The following is a 26,531-nucleotide window of genomic DNA, read 5'->3' as shown; positions in this document are numbered from 1 at the left end:
CATAGCCATTGGCTCAAATCAGGGGAATATGGAATCTGTCAAGAAAGTCTAGCATCCTGATTCAATCACACACCAGCTTTGATACAGAAAAAGACACGAGATCCCCTCAATTATGTCCCATGGGAAATAATGCACCGGTGGATTCATCTGCCCTTGCCTTTAGCTGGTCTTAGAGCATGCTTTCCACAGCTCATGGGAATCAGTAATAGGCACATCCCCACCTTAATCAAGCAGGAACAAAGCCGTATGTTTATGATTACAGATCCCCATTTCTTTTCCATGCATCTTTTAGAGCTTGCCAGGCTGTTAATCTTCCAGAGATTGTTAGAGAGTTAATCCTCATGGCAGGGAAATAAGACATTAAGAAACACATGAAAACAAAGTAGGCGGCTTGAGCTTCATTGAGATGTGCATTCTTCTGACTTACCGTCCACAGATTCCCTGTGCCAATAAGGCTCTACCAGATTCAGGCTAGCAAAAGTCTCTGATGATCAAACAAATACAGAGGTGTGCTGTTTTGCTACCAACCATGTGAACAAACGATTTTTCTAACTTTGAAGCAGGGCATTTGTACATTACAATTTACACTTTAACAAGAATTTCTTATCAGTCCCAGGGATACAGGTAGTCCTTGACTTACGACTGATCAAGCTATCTAGGGTTGGTTTTGAAATTCCGAGAGTCACCTGCCTCATTGTCATGCATTTGCGGCTGATGCAGTGTCCTGCAGTCATGTGACCATGTTTTATAGTAATTTTGCTGAAAATCAGAAGTTATTTCTGGTTTTTGGCAAAACCACAGCACAGCAAACAATGAGTTCACCATCACATTCCTTTAATGACTGCTGCAAAAAAGGTTGCAAAACTTACAACAGTCATGGCACATGGCTGGAATGGCTAGACTCCGTTGCAGTCATATGTCAAGGACTAGCTGTATGGTTAATGGGGAGCAACAATGCCAAGAGTTTTAATCCAACCTTGCGTGGAAGGCCACATCTGCCTTAAGGAATTTTCACGTTTGCTGGTTATCTGATCTATGGCAACAATGTTAGATAGAATAGAATAGAATAGAATTCTTTACTGGCCAAGTGAGATTGGACACACAAGGAATTTGTCTTTGGTGCGTGTGCTCTCAGTGTACATAAAAGAAAAGATACATTTGTACATGTCACATTATAAAATCAACAACTTAGCGAAATAATTTAACCTCGCCTCCCTCTTAATCACTGCCCAGTTATAACACATGCACGAAAAGTGTATGCAACATGATAGAAAGGGACGCTTTGAAACATGTCTCTCTGGGTGGCTGAGGCAAGCATTATGGAGATCATAGGGCAGGCTTCTTTGGCAGGACTGTAGTCTCTACCAGTAACTCCTGCCTCCTCTGCAATTATTCCACCATCCTGCTAAAAGCTGCAGTTTCATAAAGAGCGCAGGCAGTACAGAGTGAATAGAATCACTCACCTGTTTCTTTTATCACATAGCTGTGAAGGAAGGCCACAAAGAGCAAAGAGGATGGCAGTATATTTAGTCTACCTAGCATACTCTTCCATACTTGCAATGTTTCTAAATAATAACATTCTATCCATGAAAGTAAAGCTTTCTTCCTCACAATGGTTGTGCCAATTTAACAGCAATCAAACTTTCATTTTAAAGCATTTATCAAGTCTACAAGTATAAAATTAAGCTTAAAAAGTTACATTTTCCACCACGGTCTGTATTTCTCTGCATCTTTCTCCAAATTCCAGATCCAATTCCTCAGCAACACCCACTATCCATTCTAAACATACCCTTTTTGTCTATTTGGGAATATCAATAACATTTTTGCCAAGGCCACAGTGATGGTTTGTATTTGCTTTACTAAGACTTATTTGTTAATCATTATTACTGAATAAATTACAATTAGCTGGTTTTATAAATTATAGCAGGGCTACCAAACTGCTGGCCCATGGGCTGGATGCGCTGGCCACACCCATGCCTGGTTTAGCAAAGGGGGGAAAGTAATGATGATATGACAATAAGAGTCTGCATTATGGGGAAGAAACAAAAATACACTATGGCTTAAGTGTGTGCCACTCAAGTCTTTCATTTATACAGCTGCAATCACTAAAATATTATTTTTTCTCTCACCAGCTTTCATCTCACTGTTCTTATCATAATTTGTTATCTGCTCTATATTGCCAGGATTAAAATCAATTTCTCCTTTAGCGGCAGAAGGGAAGCAGCGTTTTAAGTTGCAGATTCTAAAGTAAATCTGCAATCTTATCTCATGGACTTTCTCTGCACTGGCTTTACTAGATTAACTAGATAATACTGACACAGAGGAAACATTTCTGAATTCATTTTCCATACTGTAAATGCCTATCTATAACTCTATGCCTCTCCTCACTGACCTCCTTTCCAAACTAAAAATCTCCATCTGCCGTAAAATTTCTTTTATGCAGAAAAAAGTATTGTTAAAATCTACCGAGCTAAAGCAAACTAACCCTTGTGGCTAAATGTCCACCCATTCATTCATAACAAGAACCAAGAGCCTGTGGAGCAGAGGATCCTCTATACTGTATTTGCGGCATGTTTTCTGACTGTTCGTATTCTACCAGGAAGTGAGATCCATTAGATGACACTTATTTTGATGCAAAATTAAACAAAAAACAAAAAAAACCCTGCTTAATATCTGCTAACCGTATCTCTGTTTCTTACCTAAAATTGCTCTAAATTGTGCATGTATGGAGCATCCAATGCCTTTCTTGGCAGACTTCCTGATCACCTGCTTTTGTTTTGAAAAATGAAATTCTTTAATTAAAATGAATTAACTGTGACGCTAACACGCTGTGACGCTAACTCAAGTGAAAAGGTATATTTCCGATAATGTTTTGTGCCCTTTAAAACATTCTTATGAAATGGTGGTATGGTTTATTTGAAAGTGGATCCCTCTCTGACCACTGCCCCAAACAAAATGCAAAAATAAAGCAAGATGAATTGGTTTGTGTTTGTAGGGGGAACAGCCTCACCAGCCTGTTTGTAAATCTTTCTTTCAAATTAACTTTCATAGAAAAGAGGGGACTTGTCGCGGTGGTGGTTGTTGTGACAAATACAGCATCCTCTAGCACCCTCCCTCTGTTTTTACATTTAAACATACAATTTCACACAACATAAGATTAGCTATTCTTTCACACATTTTTTACACTTTTATCCTAACATAGATGCCCTCCAGATACGCAGGCTTTAATTTCCAGAATTCTCAGTACTAATTATAACTAGGTTGGAAAGTCTGTCTTAAGTGGTACTTTTTAACAGTGATTCAGTGTGATTTCCCGTTTGTTCCAGTGTGTGCTGCACATTGACAATGATGTGACCAATGTAGTGATTCTTGATCAATCAATTCACGGTGATGCCATGGTATATATTATCTTCATGTCATACAGCTTCACTTTTTGGAGAAAAGGAAACAACATGCTTGGATTTTCCCTAACAACTGTGGCTGCTTCAGACTCAGTGCTAAGTCAAGATATATATTTTTACCAGTTTGTTAAGAAAACGGTCCGATTTGCACATGTGAAGTCATAATAGATGGCTCATAAACAACCCTAAGATAAAACGCACAAATTCTATTGCAACTTTATTTTATAAATGTGCAAAATTAATAGTGATATCTGAGGAATGAAAGCTATTCTTTCCAGCCCTAATCACTAGGCACTCTTGTATTTTCTGAGCCACTGGATCTATATGATCAATACCAGCAAAGAAGCCCTCCCTCCCGCCCTCCCTTTCTTTTTGGCCACCCATCTCATGCAATATGACTCTGGGCAGCATATAAAACAACCATTTTTTTGGGAAACAGTCAAAAGTACACCAAAAGCCATTATACAAAGTAAAGGCAGAGCATCAGATTATAAATAATAAAGCTATCTAATCAAATTACTATTCCCGTGCAATCCCCAAGACTATCGACACAATCAAGTTTTAAGGGATTTCCGGAAACCTGATAGATGGAACTAATATATCACCTTAGGGGAGATACGGTATTCCACAGGGCTATGCCACGGCAGAAGAGTCTCATCTGCTGGGTCCTGCCAGATGTAACTCCTTCATAGACAAGCCCTACAACACATCTGTTCTGCTGAATCTGATGGGGTGGCCAGGCATAACCAGAAGAAGTGGTTCCTCAAATAACCTGTCCCCATGTCATGAAGGGCTTGTTTACAAGTCAAAACCGGAACCCTGAATTGATCCAGAAGTAAACTAGTGACCCATGCAGCTTGCAAAGCAGAGATGTAACATGTGCTGCATTTTACGGAAATTTCTGAATTCTTTTCAACGGCAACCTCATGTAGGGACTATCATAGTAGTCCATCCAGGACGTGATCAGAGTATGAGTTACCGTAAGTAGAGCTTCCTGATCCATAAATGGGTGCAACTACCACATGCTCTTTGAGGGGAGTCATGAGTGCAGGAGGACCCCCACTCCCCAAGATGCACAACAGGTTTGTCTGGGGCAGTGCAACTCCATCCACTACCAAGACGGCAGAATCCCAGAACCTTAACCCCAAAACACAGAGGCACTTAGTCTTGCCAGGGTTCAGATACATCCTGTTGTTCCTTCACTGCAGGAACGTGGATAAGATATCAACAGCAACCCAAAGATACTTTTTCAAAAGGAAACTGGACTTTTTCTTGAAGACGTTTCACTTCTCATTTTTGGGTGAGAAGCAAAACGCCTTCAAGGAAAAAAACAGTTGCCTTTTGAAAAGTACCTCTGGGACAACCTGGACGACTGAGAATCTCCATAAACATCAACAGCAATGCTTAATTTGCGAAGAGCAGATGTATAACTGGATTTCATCATCATACTGATGATACCTCAGCTCCTAGAGATGCATGAGCTTACCCGGAGGTTTTAAGTAGATTATGAGTAGGAGAGGCGAAAGCATCAAACCCCACCCAGCAGAGTGTCTTCCCCAATCACCACTATCACCAACCCCAGAGAAAGAAGTACCAGCACAATAATAATCTCCATTCCTGGATCCCATTCAGGATATCATGGTTATATATATCAAAGGCGATATAGAAGTCAAAGTCGAGAGTTAAGGTAGTAAGATAGCAAAAGTGTAAATAGTTGACAATATAGATAAAGCAATAATGATGTGTGTACAGTCTGCTTTTCGAACTATTAGAAATGTAAACTTTCTTTCTTTTCTTTCACTTTTTTCTTTCTTTTTTCTTTCTCCCCCTTTCCTTTCTCTTCTCCTTTCCTCTATTTCTTTCCTTTCTTCTCTTTCCTCTACCCTACCCTTTTTTCCCTCTTTACTTGTGTGTTTGCATTTTTCAAAATGTTTTCTGAATTGTACTGTTGTTTTATATGTCAATAAAAAATTAAAAAAAGAGATTACAGATTAACAGATTTGGAAGAGACCCTGTAGGTCTACACACACACTCACACACGCTCAAGCAGGAAACCCTACAGCATTTCTGACAAGTGGCAGTCCAATCTCTTCTTGAAAGTCTCAAGTGATGAAGTTCCCACAATTTCCGAAGGCAACTTATGTCCCATTGTTTCATTGTTCTCAATGTCAGAAAGTTCCTTCTTATTACTAGGTTGAATCTCTCCTTGATCATTTCCCATGCATTATTCCTTGTCTGGTCTTCAGGTGCCTTCGAAAATAGCTTGACCTCCTCCTCTTTGTGGCAGTCCCTCAAATATCAAAACATTGCTATCATGTCTTCCCTGATTCCTCTTTTCGCTAGACTATCCATGCCCACTTCCTGCAACCGCTCTTCATATGTTTTAGTCTACGTTCCCTTGATCATCCTGGTTGCTCTCCCCTGCATTTTTTCCAGAGTCTCAATATCTTCTTTATAGTGTGGGGACCAAAACTGGATGTAATACTCCAGGGGCGGTGTAACTAAAGCTTTATAGAGTGGTATTAGTACCTCACTTGATCTTGATTGTATCCCGCTGTTAATGCAATTTAGGATTACATTGGCTTTTTTGGCTGCCGCTGCAGACTCCTTGTTCATGTTTATCTGGTTGTCCACTAGGACTCCAAGATTCCTCTCACATTCACTGCTATTGAGTCTGGTTTCTTAAAGCAAGGCCTCCTCAAGAGGCAAAGAAACAAGTCTCCTATCCAAGGAATTCACCACCGCTAGAAACCACTCGCATGATATTCTCTGGACAGTTTTAATTAGTCATCCCCCTCTGAAGCCCCTCAGGATCCATCAGTGCTAAGGACAGACTGCCCCCCCCCCAAAGGTGTGTAATGGTGCTGGAGAACTTGAGGGTAATTAAGGTAGATCTGACCATCACAAAGGGAGATAGTAAGAGTTCCCCCAATTCCAAATCATATTGGTCAGGAAGCGAGATCATAGCTGTGATGGGCTCTTGATGACCTGCGAAGCCCATGATTATAATGGCAGTCATGAAGCCTTAAGCTGCCTACGACCACAACACCAAAGAAGGCAAATTAAAGTCCATAGAGGTTTAGAAAACTAGCAACAATCTTAACTGATTCCAAGAGGCCAACTTAATGAACAGGGTCTCCCATCCCGCAACCTGTGGAGCAGTCCTTAAAGTCTTAATAGACTCTAGCCTGAAACTCAGCTGGTCACATTTCAGAAAGGGCCAGTCCCTCCCTTCCAGCCAGGTCTGGGTAATACATGCCATTAAATTTATAAATGCAGTGATACCTATAGCTTAAATCTTTACCTTTCTTTGAGTCACTGCCAGCTGGTTTCTCGCCTTCCTTACTTTCCTGATTGGCCCGATCCTTTTGTCTCTTCTTATTAGTTGCGTCATCTACTCCCCGAGCTGTTCTCCTCTGACCAGGACCACTGGCACTGCTGGACATTTTCAGCCGTTTGGAGGAGACAAACAGCCCACCGGGGTCGGTGACAGACTCTGGGTCAGGGGTGCGACGTTTTCTTCCCGAGCCAGCTATCTTGGCGATTCTTTGTGGTCAATCTTTCTGGCAAGGAACAAATGCCTGGAGACATATGGAAGGATTATTAGATTAGTATGGAAAGTTTAAAAAAGGGGAAAACCCTGAGCTAGTAGAAGCTATACTGAGTTTCTTTTTTTAAAAAAAGACAACATAACCAGTGGATCAAACCCCTGGTCCATCTAATCCAGCAGTGGCCGGGTAAAAGCCACCCATTTCCTAGAAAACGGCCTTCAGAGGCAGTTCCTCTGCCATCAAAACTAGTAGCCACTGATCTCCATGAATTTGTGAAACCTTTTTTTAAAAAAAAAAAATCACCCAAGCTGGCCATCAGCAGCACATCTCATGGTAAGAAAATTCCAAAATATGCTAGGTGCTGTCTTAGAAAAAAATTCCTTTTGGCTCCTCTAATTATTCCAGATAAACTTTCATTGGAGACCTCTGGTTCTAATGTTTAGGGCAGAGGAGAAATAGCTGATCCTTGTTGGTTTTATTCACACCGTGCACAATCTCAGCTACGTCCTTTCTTATTCACCTTATTCTAGTCTAAAAATCCTCAAATGCCGTGACCTTTCTTCACAGGTAAGCTGTACCTGTCCCTTGATCATCTTAGTTGCCCTGCAAAAGAATAGTACTTTATGATGAGAATTTTATTTGACAGAGTAGGAGTACAGCCCCCACAAAAGCAGTCAACACAGAAAATCATCTTAAGAGAGAATGCAACAGAACAAATGGGTGCCTCAGCCGTCATCTGATCTCTTTCCATTATAGTATTAAACTCAGAGCAGCTGAATGCAAACTAGTTGGACACTGCTGCTATGAATGGGAGCAGAAGTTCACTAAAATATACATATATACACACACACATCACAAAAAGTCCTTGATGTCTATTTACAGCAATCCCCTACTATTTTATACACACACACACTGTAATAGAATGTATTTAATATGTCAGCTGCACCTTAAATATATACATTAGTTTGGGATTGAACCACATCAGAAATATCTCTGTAACGGTACCCACAGAATCTCAGCTTGCTAAAGCAGGCAATGCAGGCATTTTGCTGAGCTCCAAGCAGACACTTGTCTAGCCCCATTTCTTGTCAGCATAGTGCAGGTATTCCTTTAGATCAGTGGGTCTCAACCTTCCTAATGCCGCAACGCTTTAATACAGTTCCTCATGTTGTGGTAACCCCAACCATAAAATAAAAAAAATTATTAGGAAACTCAGGGGTGGGTTCTAATTTATCTCGCTGCTGGTTTGCTGCCTCCTGCACTGTGTGGCCACGCCTCATGGGCACACATGTGCTTTGTGCAGGTACACATGCGCAGTGCCATTTTTTTAAAAAAAAAAATGCCAAAAAGAAGCCAAAAACAAGATGGTGAGACATTTGCAGTATCGGAAATTCAGCTTCTGCGCATGCTCAGAAGTTCCCATGGTACAGATTTTTTTTTTTTGCAGTAGTCTATTTTCATGTGGGTGGACCCGCCTGTAGATGGATAGAGGAGCAATGTCTCAGTTCCTAAGATCATTGAAAATATATGGTGGTCTTTGGCGACACCTGTGAAAGGGTCGTTTGACCCCCAAAGGGGTTGCGACTCACAGGTTGAGAATCGCTACTTTAGACCATGGGTCCCCAACCTCTTGGATTTCAGGGACCACTAAATTCATAATTTTAAATGCCGCAGGTCACTCATATGATCTGCCTAAGCACTGGTTGGGTGGGCGTGGCTAGATGGTCATGTGACTGGGTGGTCATGGCCAACTTGATGTCACTCACATGGAGAGGCACCTCGCCGACCTCCCAACCACTGCTCGCCTGCCTGCCCAGGCTCCTTAGGGCCCGAATATGAAGCAGATGGAACTAAGCAGCCATCACAAGAAAGAGCTGGCAAAATAGCAGCTGAGTTAAAATTGGATCTGACCGAAAAGGAGGCAGAGCAGAAGCACCTCACTGAGGACTATGAACATAGGCTTTCCAAGCAGAATGAAGACTTGCAGGCAGGAATGCAAGGCCAATGTGTTAGCAGGCTGAGATGCTCAGCCAGTTCCAGGCTATGATGCCACTGAAGCAAGGTCCTTTGGCTCTTTGGCACCAGTTCCACTTCCCTCTAGGCCTTTGCCCAAAGTCCTGCACCAGGAAGCTGAAGCAGACCCCAAGTTAGAATTTCTGCCCCCCTTCTGACCCACACAAAAAGACCCCAAAGGAGGAGACTCTATGCAGCAACACAAATGTTCATTTCACATATCCAGCCCAGGGGCTGCAGTTTGAGGACCTCTCATTTAGTGCAATATAAAAAATGCAAATAATTTTTCTGTGGACCACCAAAACTTTCTCACGAACCATCAGTGGTTCAGAGACCACCAGTTGGTGACCGCTGCCTGCTTTAGACAGCACAGGAATCTATTTGTCAAATGTCACTTTCACTTTCAATCTTCAATATTTGTTCAGAACAAAAGAAAAAAAACAGGTTGCTATGTGATGAACCTAAAATCATCTATTTTATTTTCCAGATTTATATTCTGCTAATGAGCCCTCAAAGGTTATTTCCCTCCAATTTTTGCTTTATTTATGCATAATGAACAAAGAAAAAGGAAATGCCATTCAAATTCACATAATACTTCTCAAGAACCAGAAGAAACAAATTATGAATTTCCTACATGAATAGGGGCTGATTTCTGAGTTGTTTCCAAGCTCCCTTAATGTAACTGACTAGTTGTCCCTATCAGTTAAATGGACAATGATAATTTCTGAAGTATGGCACATGCAATCCCAAACTAAGCAAGAAGAAATAATGCACTGGCATTTCCATTTAGTGGGATGTTGTGGTTAACATGTCCAAACCATACTCAAGGAGTGTGCAACTAAAGACTAATAAAATGTTTAAGGGAACAGCTACAACACAGGATGCAGAAAATTTACCTTTGCCTGAACAAAAGGCAGCACTACCAGCAGAAGACCTGGGGACAACCCATGCTATTTCCAAGAAATGGAAGATACAGTAACTAATCAATATTCAAGGGAACCAACAACAGACATCTGGTTTTTAATTTCAAATATTGATCCAATACATACATGCAAGCTTAACATTCAGGTCTAAATGATGTCTTCCCTGCATGTTAGAACAAAACTTCCAAAACTGCCAGCCAATGTTTTTTATAGCCTATGACCTAACTAAATGTTAGAAAACAAAACATATTGACTTGTGATATCATTTTTGCAAATTAAAGCAGAAAAAACTGTTAACACTTATGTAACAGGGAACACCCATTTTATTTTCAAAATACATTTTCACTTTTCATTTTCCATCTTTGAAAACATGATTTAGGCAATAGGAAAAGTCTGCAGAGAGGGGTGGCATACAAATCTAATAAATAAATAAATAAACAAATAGATAAATGATTATGTTTCCATATATCAATCTATAAAATCTACATTATGATATGCCATTAGAATTCAGGAAATGTTTATGTAACAAAGTATAGCCAGATCACTTTCTCCAATAAGTCGAGTTGATTACTTAGAAAGAAGCAAAACAGAAATCTAATTAAATCATACATTTTTTCCTATGCTTCAGAAAGTAAATGACAAGATTTGAGGATTTAAAAAAAAAAAGATAAGACAGGCTATAGGAAGAAATCATTTGTTGTATTTTAACATAAGATGATAAGTTACTAAAACTATTTATACATACTTGTGTTAAAGAGGGAAGCTATTCCTTTACATATTTTTTCTTTACATTTTTTGTTTTCTTTCTTTCTCTACTTGCACTTTTTGTCTTTACCTTTCATTCTTTTTTTTTCAAATTAGTGTCAGTTGCAATTTTTAGCGCAATTGCAATAAAGGAAGAAGAACATATTTGAGAGTGAAGCGCAATAGCCTTAATAAAAAAGGTTGAATATGCCTCACATTAAAACCCTTATCTTTATAGAACACAGTACTGGACATTATGCCACCTCGAAGAAGGACTAAAATTTCAGAATAACTCCATCCCCCTCTTTTGGTAGCCCTAAATTTAAAAAAAAAACCTTTCAGAAGTATAAGTCTGAAATCTACAAGATTTAACTTGCAAAAAAAAGTTTTGTCAAAACTTGGTGTGGAAAGTCTCCTGGGTATCCGACCTCTTCCTTTCACCAACATGAGGCAAAGGAAGGTACCCAAAGCGGATCTCCCCATGTACTTCCGTATCTTGACTACCTGACTCTGTGGTTTTTTCCCCAAATCCCAAAAACTTCAGACTGCCTACAGTCGACCTCTCCCCATTCCTAAGGGCGGTGCATAAGTGCACCATTCTGCCTACAGTCCTTGTCCTATTACCTAATTTACTTGTACCTATTTTGCATATGTTTACCGTATGTTTATACCTATACCTCCTGGGAAACCCTGGCACAAGATCCACCAACATGGCACATGCTGATCCACAAGACATCTGAGGCCAGAAGAACAACCATAGCAGAAAAGAAGCGAGCACTCTGCAAAGCCAGAGCTGCAAAATGCTGCAACAATGGTGCTCAACACGTCTGCCCAATGTGGCAGAACATTTTGTGCCCGTATAGGCCTCACTAGCCACCTGCGGACACATCACGGACACAGCCCACAACCCATTAGATGTCAAGGTCCTCTTCAAACACGATAGATGAACACCACTCACCTATACCTGCTATCTTGTACATATTTGACAAAATAAATAAAATAAATAAAAATATCCGGGGATGGGAGTTGGACTCCCATGCTCTATTCTAGACATCATCCCTCCCCCCCCCATTACCATCTGATATGCCTACCAACGGGGCTCCCCTACCCCTTGGCTCCAGAGCAGGGGTGGTGCAGTGGTTAAGAGTTAACAGGCTACTTCCGCTAACTGTTAGCTGTAGTTCATCAGTTCAAATCTCACCACCTGCTCAAGGTTGACTCAGCCTTCCATCCTTCCGAGGTGGTTAAAATGGGGACCCAGATTGTTGGGGGTGATAGTCTGATTCTGTAAAACCGCTTAGAGAGGGCTGTAAAAAAATCCACCATGAATCGGTATATACGTCTAAATGCTATGGCATTGGTAATGACTCGTAGAGGCTTTGATACCCTCAAAACAAACCGGGAGCGCTACTCGTTTTCGTCCCAAGCCCTCCTCCTCCTCAGCATGTCAGGGTTGTGAAGGAAGAAAGGAAGGAAAAGGAAGGAGGAAGGAAGAAAAGAAAGAAAGACTGCCGAGCCGGTTCCTTTTTTGGGGGGCCGGGATGCGTTTAACATTTTTTAAAAATAACGCTTTCCCCTTAAAACTGAGGCGTTTATATCGTAACGGCGGAGCGCGCGTATATCGGGGGGGGGGGGGGGGGAGCGCTTTTAACACATAACAAGGACGCGGAGTCGCCTCCGGCCATTTGGCGCCGGGGTCCACGAGGACATACAAGCAGGAGGCGGCGACCGACGGACGGACGGACGGACGGACGGGAGAGGAAGGCGGCTTACCAGGCCACCAGCCGCGCGAGGGAGGCTGAGGCGCCTCTTATGAAGTGACAACCGGCAAAGCCAATGCGGGAGAAAAAGGGCTCCTTCCCCCTCTCCCTCCTCCCTCACAGAAGCCCCACAGCCGGCGCCCCTCGTCCCCATAGAAACACCTCCCGGTTTAAAGGCCCCTCTCGGTGGACTCCCAGGCCCCGCCCTCCGCCTCTCATTCCCGAGTGTCCTCCCCCCCCCAATCCTTCGCAGGAGCTCTTTCCCCCCTCCCCTCCCCTCAAGTTCACTCACCGGCCCCCTCCCCCTGCAGGCCCCCGGCGACTCGGCCGCCGCCGCCACCCCCCCTCCTGCGGTTGGTTTGGTCGGCTTTGGGTTGGTTTCGAAAACGAAGTTCCAAAACGGGCAAAGGCGCAGGAGGAGCCAGGCCCGCGCCCCGTGACGTGTTTCCGGAAACCGGTAACGCTGCGAAAAACCACGTGATGCGGAGGGATGGGGGGAGGCTAGCTACCATGGCGCGCGGAGAAACAGCCTCCTCCTCCTCCTCCTCCCTGTCCCCCCCCCCCCTCAGTCGAGTAAAGGATCACGTGGGCCCGGGAATTGTGCTCGAGCTCGGCGCAGAAGAGGAGGAGCGAAGGAAGGGGGGGTGTAAAAGAACGCCTCCGCCTTCGTGATGTCATAGTGGGCTCCCATGGCAACTGTTGTTAGGCGAGGGTTCGTAACACAAAGCCTTCATTGGCCTCCTGGTCCTGTGCTGCTTTTGCAACAGGGTCCGACCCGATAGCGTAATAAAAATGCGGGAGTGAGATTCGGCTACCGATTTTCTGTTTTCACGTTATTAGACAGACGGAGGCCGCTATTCTTTCTTCTTCCTTTTTGCAAGTATTTGTTTTTAAATTAAAGATTACAATGTTTAATTAAAATAAAACATTAAATAAACATTAAATAAAACAAACAAACAAATTATTGATTAGATAAATTCAATAATTAAATTTATTTAATTAATTAAATAAGCGCACCATCGTGCCTACGGTTCCTGTCTTACTATCCAATTGTTCAAATTTACCTATACCTACTTGCTTTTTTTAATACCATACCTATTATAGATGATACAACAGTGATCAAACTCATTCGAAACAATGATGAATCCGCATACAGACGGGAAGTTGAACAACTATCCTTGTGGTGTGACCAGAACAATCTAGAACTGAACACACTCAAAACCGTAGAAATGGTGGTAAGCCCTTCCACCCTTCCACCTCTCACAATACTAGACAACACAGTATCAACAATAGAGACCTTCAAATTCCTAGGTTCTATCATATCTCAAGACCTAAAATGGTCACTTAACATCAAAAAAGCACAACAAAGAATGTTCTTTCTGCACCAGCTCAGGAAGCTCAAACTGCCCAAGGAGCTGCTGATACAGTTCTACAGAGGAATCATTGAGTCTGTCATCTGCACCTCTATAGCTGCCTGGTTTGGTGCTGCAACCCAACAGGGCCGACACAGACTTCAGAGGACAATCAGAACTGCAGAAAAAGCAATTGCTGCCAACCTGCCTTCCATGGAGGACCTGTATACTGCACGAGTCAAAAAGAGGGTGGGGAAAATATTTACTGACCCCTCGCATCCTGGACATAAACTGTTTCAACTCCTACCCTCAAAATGTCGCTACAGAGCACTGCACACCAAGACAACTAGACACAAGAACAGGTTTTCCCCGAACGCCATCACTCTACTAAACAAATAATTCCCTCAACACTGTCAAGACTTTTTACTAAATCTGCACTTCAATTTCTACTAGTTTTTTCTCATCATTCCTCTCATCCTTTTCCTCCCACTTAGGACTGTATGACTGTAACTTGTTGCTTGTATCCTAAAATTTTTATTAATATTGATTGTTTCTTCATTGCTTTTTTGACCCCTATGACAATCATTAAGTGTTGTACCACATGATTCTTGACAAATGTATCTTTTTCTTTTATGTACGCTGAGAGCATATGCACCAAGACAAATTCCTTGTGTGTCCAATCCCACTTGGCCAATAAAATTCTATTCTATTCTATTCTATTCTATTCTATTCTATCTTGTACACGTTTGATAAATAAATAAATAAAAATTACAATTTAAGGGACGTGTGTAAGCACCCCACTGTGCCTACTATCCCTGTCCTACTGTCCTATTGCCCTCTTTTATTGTTACTTTTTTTACTTATGTTTATACAAGCTACTACTATCCTATGCGTGTTTGACATATAAATAAATAAAACAATATTAAAAAGCAAATACAAACTAAAAGCCCACGGAGAGAGGCGGTATATAAGTCCAATTAATTAAAAAAAAAGAAAAGAAACATATATCCTTAAACATATATAAATATATATCCATCCTAAGATAAAATACAGGAAATAATATAAGGGGAGACTAAATGGACCATGAGGCCTTTACAATCATCGTCGCTGTAACAGCTAAAAACAATTTTAGTAACTTTTTGCTTCCTCTTAAATGACAACAGATGATCTTCCCATATCCCATCTTTTATCTATAAACAAATCCATAAAGCATTTCAATTCTGGTATCATCTACAGGCCATTAAAGGTTAACAGAAATAACAGGCAACAATAACAGATTTGGAAGGAACCTTGGAGGTCATCTAATCCAACCCTCTGCTTACGCAGGAGACCTAAACTAGGGATTTGAACTGCTAAACTGCTGACCTTTCTGATCGACAAGCTCAGTGCCTTAGTCACTGAGCAAGTAAACCAACCTTATATTCCTACCTTTTGTTTCTAATGCTATTTATCTTCAGTACATTCAAATAATGTAATAGAAATGTCAGCCAATATTTTTATAGACAGGTCAAGTCGCTAGAATGTAAATGGAGAGCAAATCTCACTCCCTACCAATAGTAATGATATTTGGTTTAGTTAATGAAACATTTATTTTATTTGTTTATTTATTCATTTGTCCAATACACAAATACATAGGAAGAAAAATAGACATGTAGTAATATATATATATAAGGGTAAAGTGAACTTAGAGGAGAGGATATATGAAAGAAAGAAAATATGTATGATAAGTGAGAGAAAGGAAAGACAATTGGACATGGGACGAAAGGCACACCAGTGCACTTATGTACGCCCTTACTGGCCTCTTAAGAACCTGGAGAGGTCAATCGTGGAGAGTCTAAGGGAGAAATGTTGGGGGTTAGGGGTTGACACAATTGAGTCCGGCAATGAGTTCCACGCTTCGATAACTCGATTGTTGAAATCATATTTTTTACAGTCAAGTTTGGAGCGGTTCGTATTAAGTTTGAATCTGTTGCATGCTCTTGTATTGTTGCAGTTGAAGCTGAAGTAGTCATTGACCGGTAGGACGTTGCAGCATATGATCTTGTGGGCAATACTCAAATCGTGTTTTAGGTGCCGTAGTTCTAGGCTTTCTAGGCCCAGGATTGTTAGATCTGCAAGAAAACATCCAAGCTCAGGGAGCACCAATAATCCCTCAAAGTAATATAACTTTTGTCCATTCACATAAGATTCTTCAAAGTTTTAATGTCTCTTTTATTCATTTATTTTATTTATTTGGTTGGATTTCTATGCCGCCCTTCTCCGCAGAGTCAGGGTGGCTTACAAAAAATAAGAATAAAATACAATACAAAATATAATAGGAGAAACCCAACCTAAAACAAATATTAAAACCTCAAAGATATAAAAAAAAGCAAGCTTCTTTTGTAAGGCCAATACGGAAAAATTATCCAAGTCATTCTCTTGGTGTATTGTTTGTATGTCCCTTTTCTATGTGCAGAGTAATTTTTAAAAGTCATATCATTCTTGTAGACTGTGGTATTTAAATCCAGCTTCAACTCAGGCTCTCTCTTAACATTTTTCCACTTCCATAATATCTTTTGACATGCCCCCATCAGCCAGACATTTATCGACTGTTTGAATAATCCCATCAACCTTTGTGGGGGCCAATACTCACCTGATCTGGATGAGTAAAACATATATAATTTTATAGTAGGATGATGGCATCAAATACAATATGGTGAAGTCTATTTTTTTTTTACTACTGGTTCTGTGGGCGTGGCTTGGTGGGCATGGATTGGTGGGTTTGGCAGGGGAAGGATACTGCAAAATCTCCATTCCCACCCTACTCTGGGGCCAGTCAGAGGTGGTATTTGCCAGTTCTCCAAACTAATCAAAATTTCAGCTACTGGTTCTCTAGTAATTGCCAGATCTAAGCATCTCATGGGCTGGATCCGGCCCCCGGGCCTTGAGTTTGACACTCCTGATCTAAGATGAAACAATTCAAACCAACCAAAGTGGATTAACATGGCTCATATTTCTGGCCTAATCAGAAACAGTCACACAAATTTCCAACTGCCATATATAAAATGCCAGCAAAGTCCCTTGTATCAGAGCACCGACTGCGTCACTCAACTTGATCATGAAACATTTGCAGGAAGAAAATCAAGCTCAATAAACAGCAGGATCCCAACACTTGAGTCCTGTGTCCAGTTCTGGATGGCGCTCTTTAAGGAGTCAGAGAAATTGGAACAGGATCAGAGAAAGGCAACAAGATGATCCTGGGATTAGAAAGTAAATCCCATGAAAAGAGTTAAAAGGAGGTTGTTAACATTTAGCCTTGGGAAAAAGACAACTGAGTGGGGGACACAATTGCATTCTTCAAAATAATGGAAAATAATGTCACAAAGAAGGTTGCTACGATCCGTTTCTTCATTGTAGAGTGCAGGATATATAGAATAAAGGATTTCCTGATTGAATGCTAGGAAAACAAATATCTTATAAGAGTAGTAGCAATTACTCAAGGTAGTGGCGAGGGGGCTCCCTTACATCTGATGCTTTTAGTAGGAAGCTGTGCAGCCATCTGTCAGGGACACTGTGATTTAGATTCAACCTGATAAGAGGTTGAACTCTGGCTTAAGTGCCCTCTTCTAACCCTGTGATTCTGTTAGTATGTGCTTAACTGAAGGCTTGGACGAGCCTTTAATGTACTAGATAGCTTAACACTCAGTATAAGTCCCAGGTCCCCATGAAGCTCCTGTTTATTTAGATTTCTCTTTTAATTATGATACAAAGGGCAATCCCCCATGTTCCAATAAGTGCAGATATATGTAAACTTTTTGAATCAAAGATTATGGTGCCTGCCTGCCTATTATGTATGTATGTATGTATGTATGTATGTATGTATGTATGTATGTAAGTATGTATGTATGTATGTATGTATGTATGTATGTATGTATATGCCTATCTATCTATCTATCTATCTATCTATCTATCTATCTATCTATCTATCTATCTATCTATCATCTATCTAACTATCTATCTCTATCTATCTATCTATCTATCTATCTATCTATCTATCTATCTATCTATCTATCTATCTATCTATCTAACTTTTTGAATCAAAGATTATGGTGCCTGCCTGCCTATTATGTATGTGTGTGTATGTATGTATGTATGTATGTATGTATGTATGTATGTATGTATGTATGTATGTGCCTGTCTATCTATCTATCTATCTATCTATCTATCTATCTATCTATCTATCTATCTATCTATCTATCTATCTATCTATCATCTATCTATCTATCATCTATCTATCTATCTATCATCTATCTATCTATCTATCTATCATCTATCTATCTATCTATCATCTATCTATATCTATCTATCATCTATCTATCTATCTATCTATCTATCTATCTATCATCTATCTATCTATCTATCTATCATCTATCTATCTATCATCTATCTATCTATCTATCTATCATCTATCTATCATCTATCTATCTATCTATCATCTATCTATCTATCTATCTATCTATCTATCTATCATCTATTTATCTATCTATCTATCTATCTATCTATCTATCTATCTATCTATCATCTATCTATCTATCATCTATCTATCTATCTATCTATCATCTATTTATCTATCTATCTATCTATCATCTATCTATCTATCTATCTATCTATCTATCTATCTATCTATCATCTATCTATCTATCATCTATCTATCTATCTATCTATCTATCATCTATCTATCTATCTATCATCTATCTATCTATCTATCTATCTATCTATCTATCATCTATCTATCTATCATCTATCTATCTATCATCTATCTATCTATCATCTATCTATCTATCTATCTATCTATCATCTATCTATCTATCTATCTATCTATCTATCATCTATCTATCTATCATCTATCTATATCATCTATCTATCTATCTATCTATCTATCTATCTATCATCTATCTATCATCTATCTATCTATCTATCTATCATCTATCTATCTATCTATCATCTATCTATCTATCATCTATCTATCTATCTATCTATCTATCTATCTATCTATCATCTATCTATCTATCTATCTATCTATCATCTATCTATCTATCAATCATCTATCTATCATCTATCTATCTATCTATCTATCATCTATCTATCTATCTATCATCTATCTATCTATCTATCTATCTATCATCTATCTATCTATCATCTAACTATCTATCTATCTATCATCTATCTATCTATCTATCTATCATCTATCTATCTATCTATCATCTATCTATCTATCTATCTATCTATCTATCTATCTATCTATCATCTATCTATCAATCATCTATCTATCTATCTATCTATCTATCTATCTATCTATCTATCTATCATCTATCTATCTATCTATCATCTATCTATCTATCATCTATCTATCTATCATCTATCTATCTATCTATCTATCTATCATCTATCTATCTATCTATCATCTATCTATCTATCATCTATCTATCTATCATCTATCTATCTATCTATCTATCATCTATCTATCTATCTATCATCTATCTATCTATCATCTATCTATCTATCTATCTATCTATCTATCATCTATCTATCTATCTATCTATCTATCATCTATCTATCTATCATCTATCTATCTATCTATCTATCTATCTATCATCTATCTATCTATCATCTATCTATCTATCTATCATCTATCTATCTATCTATCTATCTATCATCTATCTATCAATCATCTATCTATCTATCTATCTATCTATCTATCTATCTATCTATCTATCTATCTATCTATCTATCTACCGTCTGTCCATCCATCCATCCATCCATCCAAACACCACTTCTGTCTGGCCCCAGGGTGGGGAGAGAATAGAGATTTTGTAATATCTTTTCTCCAGGAGTGGGGAAGGAATGGGGATTTTGCAGTATACTTTCCCTGTCATGCCCACAGAACCGGTAGTAAAAAAAAAAAAGAGGATTTTACCACTAGTTCAGTCCTGAATCACTCAGCCAAATATCAGACTTAACCTTGTTCTATTTGCATCATTGCCTCACACACTACCACTGTGCCTCTTATATGAGAAAGCTGCCTGCCCCTTCTTTAGATAAAGAAGCGAAAAACAAGAACCAAAAGTTATTTTCACTTCTCCTTTTGTTTCACAGACATCATTTTGTGTCATCTAGATATTTTCTAATCATCCACAAGGGATTTGCATTTAGTGATGGAACTCTTGGAATCTATGTATTATTTCCTATCATTGTGTAACTTAGGGATTTATTTATTTATTTATTCATTCATTCATTCATTCATTCATTCGATTCGATTTGATTTGATTTGAATGCTGCCCCTCTCCGAAGACTCGGGGCGGCTCACAACAATAAAGAAGACAATGTAAACAAATCTAATATTAAAAATAATCTAAAAAACCCCAATTTAAGAGACCAATCATACAAACAAGCATACCATGTATAAATTCTATAAGCCTAGGGGGAAGGGAAAAATTTCAGTTCCCCCATGCCTGACGACAGAGGTGGGTTTTAAGGAGCTTGTGAAAGGCAAGGAGGGTGGGGGCAACTCTGATATCTGGGGGGAGCTGGTTCCAGAGGGTCGGGGCCGCCACAGAGAAGGCTCTTCTCCTGGGTCCCACCGAATGACATTGTTTAGTCGACGGGACCCGGAGAAGGCCAACTCTGTGGGACCTAACCGGTCGCTGGGATTCGTGTGGCAGAAGGCGGTCCCGGAGATATTCTGGAGATTATTTCTGACACAAGGCTTTTAAGCGTCCCCTGCATTGATCCATGAAATCTGAATCTATTGAACATGCTGGGATGTTTTAGGACAATGTACAATAAATTACTAGACTAAAGGGCCTGCAGCAAAAAATGAGAAATGCAGATTTACTAGAAAAAGAAGCTCCGGGCACGAATCTTTAAAAGGATTTCTGATAAACAGCATTCTATGGTAAAAAATAAAAACACAACCCTGGAGTCAAATGAAATTCTACCCCTCTATTTGCTTTTAAGGTGTGGTTTTCAGCAATGGCTTCGCATGTAACACGTGCTTTTTAACTATGGTTTGATGAACCAATTCACGTTTATAGAATACCTTCAGCCATAACTAATGATTTACAAACCCCAGAGCTTGGGTTTACTCAGAACAGCTGAACCAAAATTCAACTGCATTATGACCTGAGCCCCAACACATGGGTGTGGCTGTTTTTGTTATTGGTGTTGTGGGTGTCTACAGGCTATGTTAAGCAAAGCCAAGACAATGGCTGTATCACTGTAATGAAACACACACAAAAACAGACAGGGTTTTAGAACACCCCATACTAGAGTTGGAAGGGCAGGAGACCCTACACTCATCTGGACAAATGGCTGTCCAAGCTTTCCTTAAAAGCTTCCAGCGTTGGAGCACCCACAACTTCTGAAGGCAAGCCATTCCACTGATTGATTGTTCTCAATATCAGGGAATTCCTCCTTAATTCTAGATTGGATTCCTCTTTGATAATTTTCCATCTATTGCTTCTTGTCTTCATCCTCGGATGCTTTGGAGCAGTGTTTCCCAACCTTGGCAACTTGAAGATATTTGGACTTCAACTCCCAGAATTCCCCAGCCAGCGAATGCTGGCTGCGGAATTCTGGGAGTTGAAGTCCAAATATCATCAAGTTGCCAAGGTTGGGAAACACTGCTTTGGAGAATAGGTTGTGATAGCCTCTCAGATATAGGGAGACTGCTATTATGCCACCCAAACTCCTTCACTTTGTTAGACCATCACAGTTCTTGTAACCATTCGTCATTGAGTTCATCATGTTTTAGCCTCTAGTCCCCTTCGTTGCTCTTCTTTGCACTTTAGAAAAAGTTTTAACATCTTTTTTATTAAGTATGACCAGAATTGGACGCAATCAGAGGAAGTATTCACTTACTTTCCCTAACGGTTTGCAAATGTGAGAGCATGTGTACCGCCTTCTATGCATACTCTTTGCTTGTGCATGCAGCTTACCCAAACGCATGTGGCTTCAAAATGTGCCTAAATAGGGCGGCATAGTCCTGGGGCAGGGGCAGGTCGCTACTACCAGTTCACCCAAATTGGTCCGAACTGCCAGAATACCCCATCTGGACATTATTATTATTATTATTATTATTATTATTATTATTATTATTATTATTATTTATTGGATTTGTATGCTGCCCCTCTCTGTAGACTCGGGGCGGCTAACTAACAACGATAAAAAACAACATGTAACAATCCAATTAATAAAACAACTAAAAACCCTTATTATAAAACCAAACATACACACAAACATACCATGCATAACTTGTAATGGCCTAGGGGGAAGGAATATGTTAACTCCCCCATGCCTGGCGGCATAAGTGAGTCTTGAGTAGTTTACGAAAGACAGGGAGGGTGGGGGCAGTTCTAATCTCCGGGGGGAGTTGGTTCCAGAGGGTCGGGGCCGCCACAGAGAAGGCTCTTCCCCTGGGGCCTGCCAAACGACATTGTTTAGTTGACGGGACCCAGAGAAGGCCAACTCTGTGGGACCTTATCGGTCGCTGGGATTCATATACAGTGTTCCCCCGAGTTTCGCGGTCTCGATCATTGCGAAACGCTATATTGTGATTTTTCAACCCGGAAGTAAAAACACCATCTGCGCATGCGTGCCCTTTTTTCTATGGCCACGCATGTGTAGATGGCGCCGGGTGCAGGACTCATCTGGGAAGCGGCGGGGCTGTTTTAAAAGGTGGCAGCTGGACTGGGGGGCTTCCTAGCCCCTCCCGAGCCCTGGTTGGGGGCTCGGGGGGGGGGGGCTAGGAAGCCCCCCAGTCCGGGTGCCGCCTTTTAAAACAGCCCCACCGCTTCCCAAATGAGTCCTGCAGCCAAACGCGGAAGTTCGCCTTTGGCGTTTGGCTGCAGGAGTCATTTGGGAAGCGGCGGGGCTGTTTTAAAAGGCGGCACCCGGACTGGGGGGCTTCGTAGCCCCCCCGAGCCCGGGTTGGGGGCTGGGGGGGGGCTAGGAAGCCCCCCAGTCCGGCTGCCGCCTTTTAAAACAGCCGCGCCGCTTCACAGATCTTTGCCTGGGCGGCGGGAAGACCCAGGGAAGGCCGCCCAACAGCTGATCTGCTCCGCAACGCGGCAGCAGCGAGGAGCCGAAGATGGGGTTTCCCCGTTGCCTGGGCAACGGGGAAACCCCATCTTTGGCTCCTCGCTGCTGCCGCGCTGCGGAGCAGATCAGCTGTTGGGCGGCCGAAGGAACCTTCCCCGGTCTTCCCCGCCGCCCACACGCAAACTCCACCATCTGCGCATGTGCGGCCATGGAAAAAGGGGCGCGCATGCGCAGATGGTGTTTTTACTTCCACATCACTACATCCCGAAATATCGATTATTGCGAGGGGTCTTGGAACGGAACCCTCGCGATAATCGGGGGATCACTGTATTCCAAGTGTGTTCTTACAAAAGCAATTTGATTTAAATGTCAGTTAACATCTTGACTTTTTGGATACTCTGTAGATACCCGTGATCTCTAGTCACAGACATGGCCATACCATGTTTAAAGACCCAGCTGAATCTGGAAGCAAAGCACTTCCTCTTTTTTCCTGCATAGGTACCGTATTTTCAGAGTATAAGACACACCTTAGTATTGGGGAAGGAAAATAGGGGGGGAAAATCTGCCTACCAGGTATTCATCTGGTCAGCTTAGTCTGGTCAGCTTCAGCACATTATTTTATCCCCTGGTCAGGGCTGAAAAAAACCTTATTTGGAGCGAGTAGCAATTTTAAAAAGCCTGCAAAGACTTAAGGGTGGGAAAAAAAATTCTTCGGAGGGAGTAGCAATGAAAGCCTGCAAGAACCAGGAAGATAATTAGCACCTCGTTAGGGCTGGAAAAGAAAGTTTTGAAAAGCTGCATACAGAATATAAGAGGCACCCAAATTTTCAGCCCCTTTTAGTAGGGAAAAGGTGCATGATATACTCCGAAAAATATGTTGCACTGACTTCATTCTGGTATGAAGAAAGAACCGTTGTACCTACCTGAACGGTCTTCTCGATGCTCTGGAAGGAGAGTCCAGGATGGGTTAACCCTCAATCTTATTGGTTGAGACTGAGTTATAAATTAACATGTTAATTAGGCACCGCCCCTTGCCTGCCCCCAAGGGTTCAGTTTTAAAAAACGAAGTCATTAATATACAACACAATTTTATTGAACCCTTATGAACATAACTATTAGACAAAAAACACAACCCAAATCCCTTGAATCAAACGATTACTTGGGTGGGTCTGGACTCTCCTTCCAGAGCATCGAGAAGACCGTTCAGGTAGGTACAACGGTTCTTCTCCACTGCTTCTGGAAGGAGAGTCCAGGATGGGATATGCCCCAGTTCTAGTCCAAGGGTGGGAGAGTGCAGATTCAGGGATTAACAGTAGAACAAACCGTCTGCAAAACTCTTCTCCCAAAGGAAGCCTCAGCTGAGGCATACGTGTCCAGTTTGTAATGCCGGATGAATGTAGAAGGCGCAGACCACGTTGCTGCCCGGCAAATATCCTCAGCCGAAGCCTGGGTCCTCCAGGCTGCTGAAGTGGCTGCACTGCGAGTGGAATGAGCAGTGATCCCCTGAGGCAGAGTCTGAGTGGTGGTTTCGTAGGCTTCAGCAATACACTCACGAATCCAGCGACTGATTGACTTGGGAGAAACCCCAAGCCCTGATTTAGTCTGTGAAAAAGAAATAAACATCCTTTCGGACCGCCTAAATGGCTCTGTCCGTCGAATATAAATTTTAACGGCTCTCCTGACATCCAGTTTGTGCCACCTGAGTTCTAACGGATGATTCCCACCAGCACAAAAATCAGGCAACACTATCTCCTGCTTCCTGTGGAATAAAGAGTTAATCTTGGGCAGGAACGCGGGATCTAACCGTAGGACTAGCCTGTCAGGATAAAATATACAAAGATCAGAACGTACAGAGAGCGCAGAGATGTCTGAAACCCTCCTAGCCGATGTCACAGCCACCAGGAAGGCTGTCTTAATCGTTAAGAACCTAAGTGGTATGGACCTCAATGGCTCGAACGGTGGCCCAGTCAATGCATTTAACACTAACGACAGGTCCCACGATGGAAAACGATGGATTGTGGGAGGATGAATGTTTGCAGCGCCTTTAAGGAAGTCCTTGACCCAAGGATGGAAAGATAAGGATCTCTGCTCCCCCGTTCTAATGATTGTGGACAAAGCTGCAACTTGCCTCCGGAGGGTATTGGGGGCTAATCCCCGATCCAGACCCGCCTGGAGGAACCCCAATACCTGCAACACCGAAGCCGCCTCCGTGTCAGTACTGTTCTCCCGACAGAACTTGCAGAAGGCTGACCAGGTGGCTTGGTATATTCTCGAAGTGGATGGTCGTCGAGCTGCCTGTATCGTTGAGATGATGTCATCAGGTAAATGATGTCCCCTCAACCTGTTCCGCTCAATCTCCAGACGGTCAGTTGAAACCACTGGGGTTCCGGATGATTGACCGATCCCTGGCTGAGGGATATCTCTCTGTCCGGGATCCTCCACGGTGGGGATGTTGAAAGAGACACTAGATCCGAAAACCACGGTCTGCGTGGCCAGTACGGAGCGACCAGAATCACCTCTGCCCTCTCCCGCAAAATCTTGTCCACCACCTTCGGTAGAATCTTCGTCGGCGGGTAGGCGTAGAGGAGACCCTGCGGCCAGCGGGAAGTGAGAGCATCTACTCCCTCCGCCCTGGGCGAAGGGAAACGGGTGTAAAATCTGGGGAGCTGCGCATTGGTGTGAGTCGCGAACATGTCCACCAGAGGCGTACCGAAGATCTCCGTGATTCTTTGGAACAATCGCGAATCCAGTTTCCATTCTGTCGGGTCGAGAGTGGTTCTGCTCAGCCAATCGGCCTGAGTATTGTCGACCCCCGCGATGTGCTCCGCTGATAATGATGCCAGATTCCTCTCGGCCCAGGTGAAAAGGGCCGAGGCTTCCTGCATGAGACGTCGCGACCTCGTACCCCCCTGATGGTTGAGGTAGGCCTTGGTCGCGATGTTGTCCGTCAAGACCAGAACATGTTTGTTTTGAAGAAAAGGAGCAAAGTGCTGGAGAGCCAGGAAGACTGCCCTGAGCTCCAGAAAGTTTATGTTTACCGGGTTGAGGTCCTCCTTGGACCAGAGGCCTTGTGCGCACTGTTGGCCAATATGCGCTCCCCAACCCGAGAGACTGGCGTCTGTAGTTAAGGTGACTAGATCGTGCGTGCTGAATGATAGTCCACGGCACAAGGCTGGGGAGACCCACCACGCTAGAGAGACCTTCACCTCCTTTGGAAGACGAACCCGCATGGTGGAATGGCTGGTCCGAACCTTCTGGGCTGGCAGTAGAAACCATTGAAGGCTCCGAATGTGGTGTCTGGCCCACGGAATTACCCCGATGCAAGAGACCAAGGTCCCCAGCACCTTGGACAAAAAGGCCAGAGATGACCGTTTGTCTCTCCGGACGGATGAGATGAGAGACCTTATGTTCCTCCTTCTCTCCGGGGAGAGGTACACCATGCACGAAGTCGTGTCGATGATGGAGCCCAGATGTAGGAGCGTGGTAGATGGAATCAGCTGGCTCTTGGGCACATTGATGGTAAAGCCGTGCTCCGTCAAGGTCCTCATCGTCAGTGCGAGATCTTGTTGAGCCTGGGCACGTGATTTGGACAATACCACGATGTCGTCCAAATAGGCCATTAGACGCACCGATTGTGCGCGCAGGCTCGCCGTGAGGACGTCCAGCAGCTTGGTGAATGTGCGGGGCGCTGAAGAAAGGCCGAATGGCA

General features: G+C 42.1%; 1 protein-coding gene and 1 long non-coding RNA gene across 6 annotated transcripts in view; one reads left to right on the top strand and one right to left on the bottom strand.

Annotated features, from left to right (window-relative positions):
- USP19 (ubiquitin specific peptidase 19) overlaps window positions 1-12,738 on the bottom strand; it is a 54,590-nt gene extending 41,852 nt beyond the window's left edge. For 4 of the 5 annotated variants that reach the window (XM_070738063.1, XM_070738065.1, XM_070738061.1 and 1 more), the window contains exons 1-2: window positions 7,473-7,555; window positions 6,706-6,982 (exon numbers count right to left, since the gene is read on the bottom strand). In XM_070738063.1, coding sequence (XP_070594164.1) covers window positions 6,706-6,847 — 142 coding nt within the window. In that variant the 5' untranslated portion in view covers window positions 6,848-6,982; window positions 7,473-7,555. Of the gene's footprint in view, window positions 1-6,705; window positions 6,983-7,472; window positions 7,556-12,684 lie in introns of those variants that run through there. The other variant, XM_070738064.1, reaches the window with a different exon arrangement.
- Window positions 12,739-13,138: 400 nt separating this feature from the next.
- On the top strand, window positions 13,139-14,459 carry LOC139158405 (uncharacterized). The gene is made up of 2 exons (XR_011557686.1): window positions 13,139-13,268; window positions 13,497-14,459. It is a non-coding gene; the product is annotated as an uncharacterized lncRNA (long non-coding RNA).
- The last annotated feature ends 12,072 nt before the right edge of the window (window positions 14,460-26,531 follow it).

This window comes from Erythrolamprus reginae, chromosome 2 (genome assembly GCF_031021105.1).
Source record: "Erythrolamprus reginae isolate rEryReg1 chromosome 2, rEryReg1.hap1, whole genome shotgun sequence".
NCBI lineage: Eukaryota > Metazoa > Chordata > Lepidosauria > Squamata > Dipsadidae > Erythrolamprus > Erythrolamprus reginae.
The sequence above is the reverse complement of the archived record's forward strand: the minus strand, read 5'-3'. Positions and strand labels throughout refer to the sequence as shown.